Below are 413 nucleotides of genomic sequence, written 5' to 3' on the forward strand. Positions count from 1 at the left end.
CCGGGGTCCACTGCCTCCACCCTGGGCCACTGGGAGTAGGGGACGTTCTTGCAGAAGGCCTCCAGAATCTTCTCCTTCACCTGGCTGAGCGTGTCCGTGTCCATGGCCCTGACGCTCAGCGAGTCCATCCCGCAGCCTTGGAAGGAGACGTTGAGGTTCTGCGGGCAGAGGAGGTTGGGGGTGATGGGGGGGGACCTGCCCAGCCCCGCGGGCTCCTGGGATGCGCAGAGGCTGCTGCACCCGCACGGTCCTTCCCGGTGCACGCTGGCCCTGCGCTGCTGGAGATCCCCTGGACAAACGCGGTTCCCCAGGCTGCACCGCACGTGAAGGGTGTGGATTTACAGCCCTGGGAGGCTGAGTGCCCGTTTGCTGATGGAGCCAGCAGGAGACAGAGCGATGCTGCAACCTCCCTT

At 65.9% G+C, this 413-nt stretch overlaps 1 protein-coding gene across 1 annotated transcript in view; it reads right to left on the reverse strand.

Moving 5' to 3' along the window:
* The window catches only part of LOC104462872 (plexin-D1-like), a gene marked incomplete at both ends in the record, with an annotated part of 5,746 nt that extends 5,588 nt beyond the window's left edge, over positions 1–158 (reverse strand). The window contains one exon of the mRNA XM_010075010.1: positions 7–158. Within this exon, the coding sequence (XP_010073312.1) occupies positions 7–158 (152 nt within the window). The remainder of the gene's footprint in view (positions 1–6) is intronic.
* Positions 159–413: the final 255 nt, after the last annotated feature.

The sequence above is a fragment of the Pterocles gutturalis genome, unplaced genomic scaffold (genome assembly GCF_000699245.1).
Source record: "Pterocles gutturalis isolate BGI_N339 unplaced genomic scaffold, ASM69924v1 scaffold3842, whole genome shotgun sequence".
Lineage (NCBI taxonomy): Eukaryota > Metazoa > Chordata > Aves > Pterocliformes > Pteroclidae > Pterocles > Pterocles gutturalis.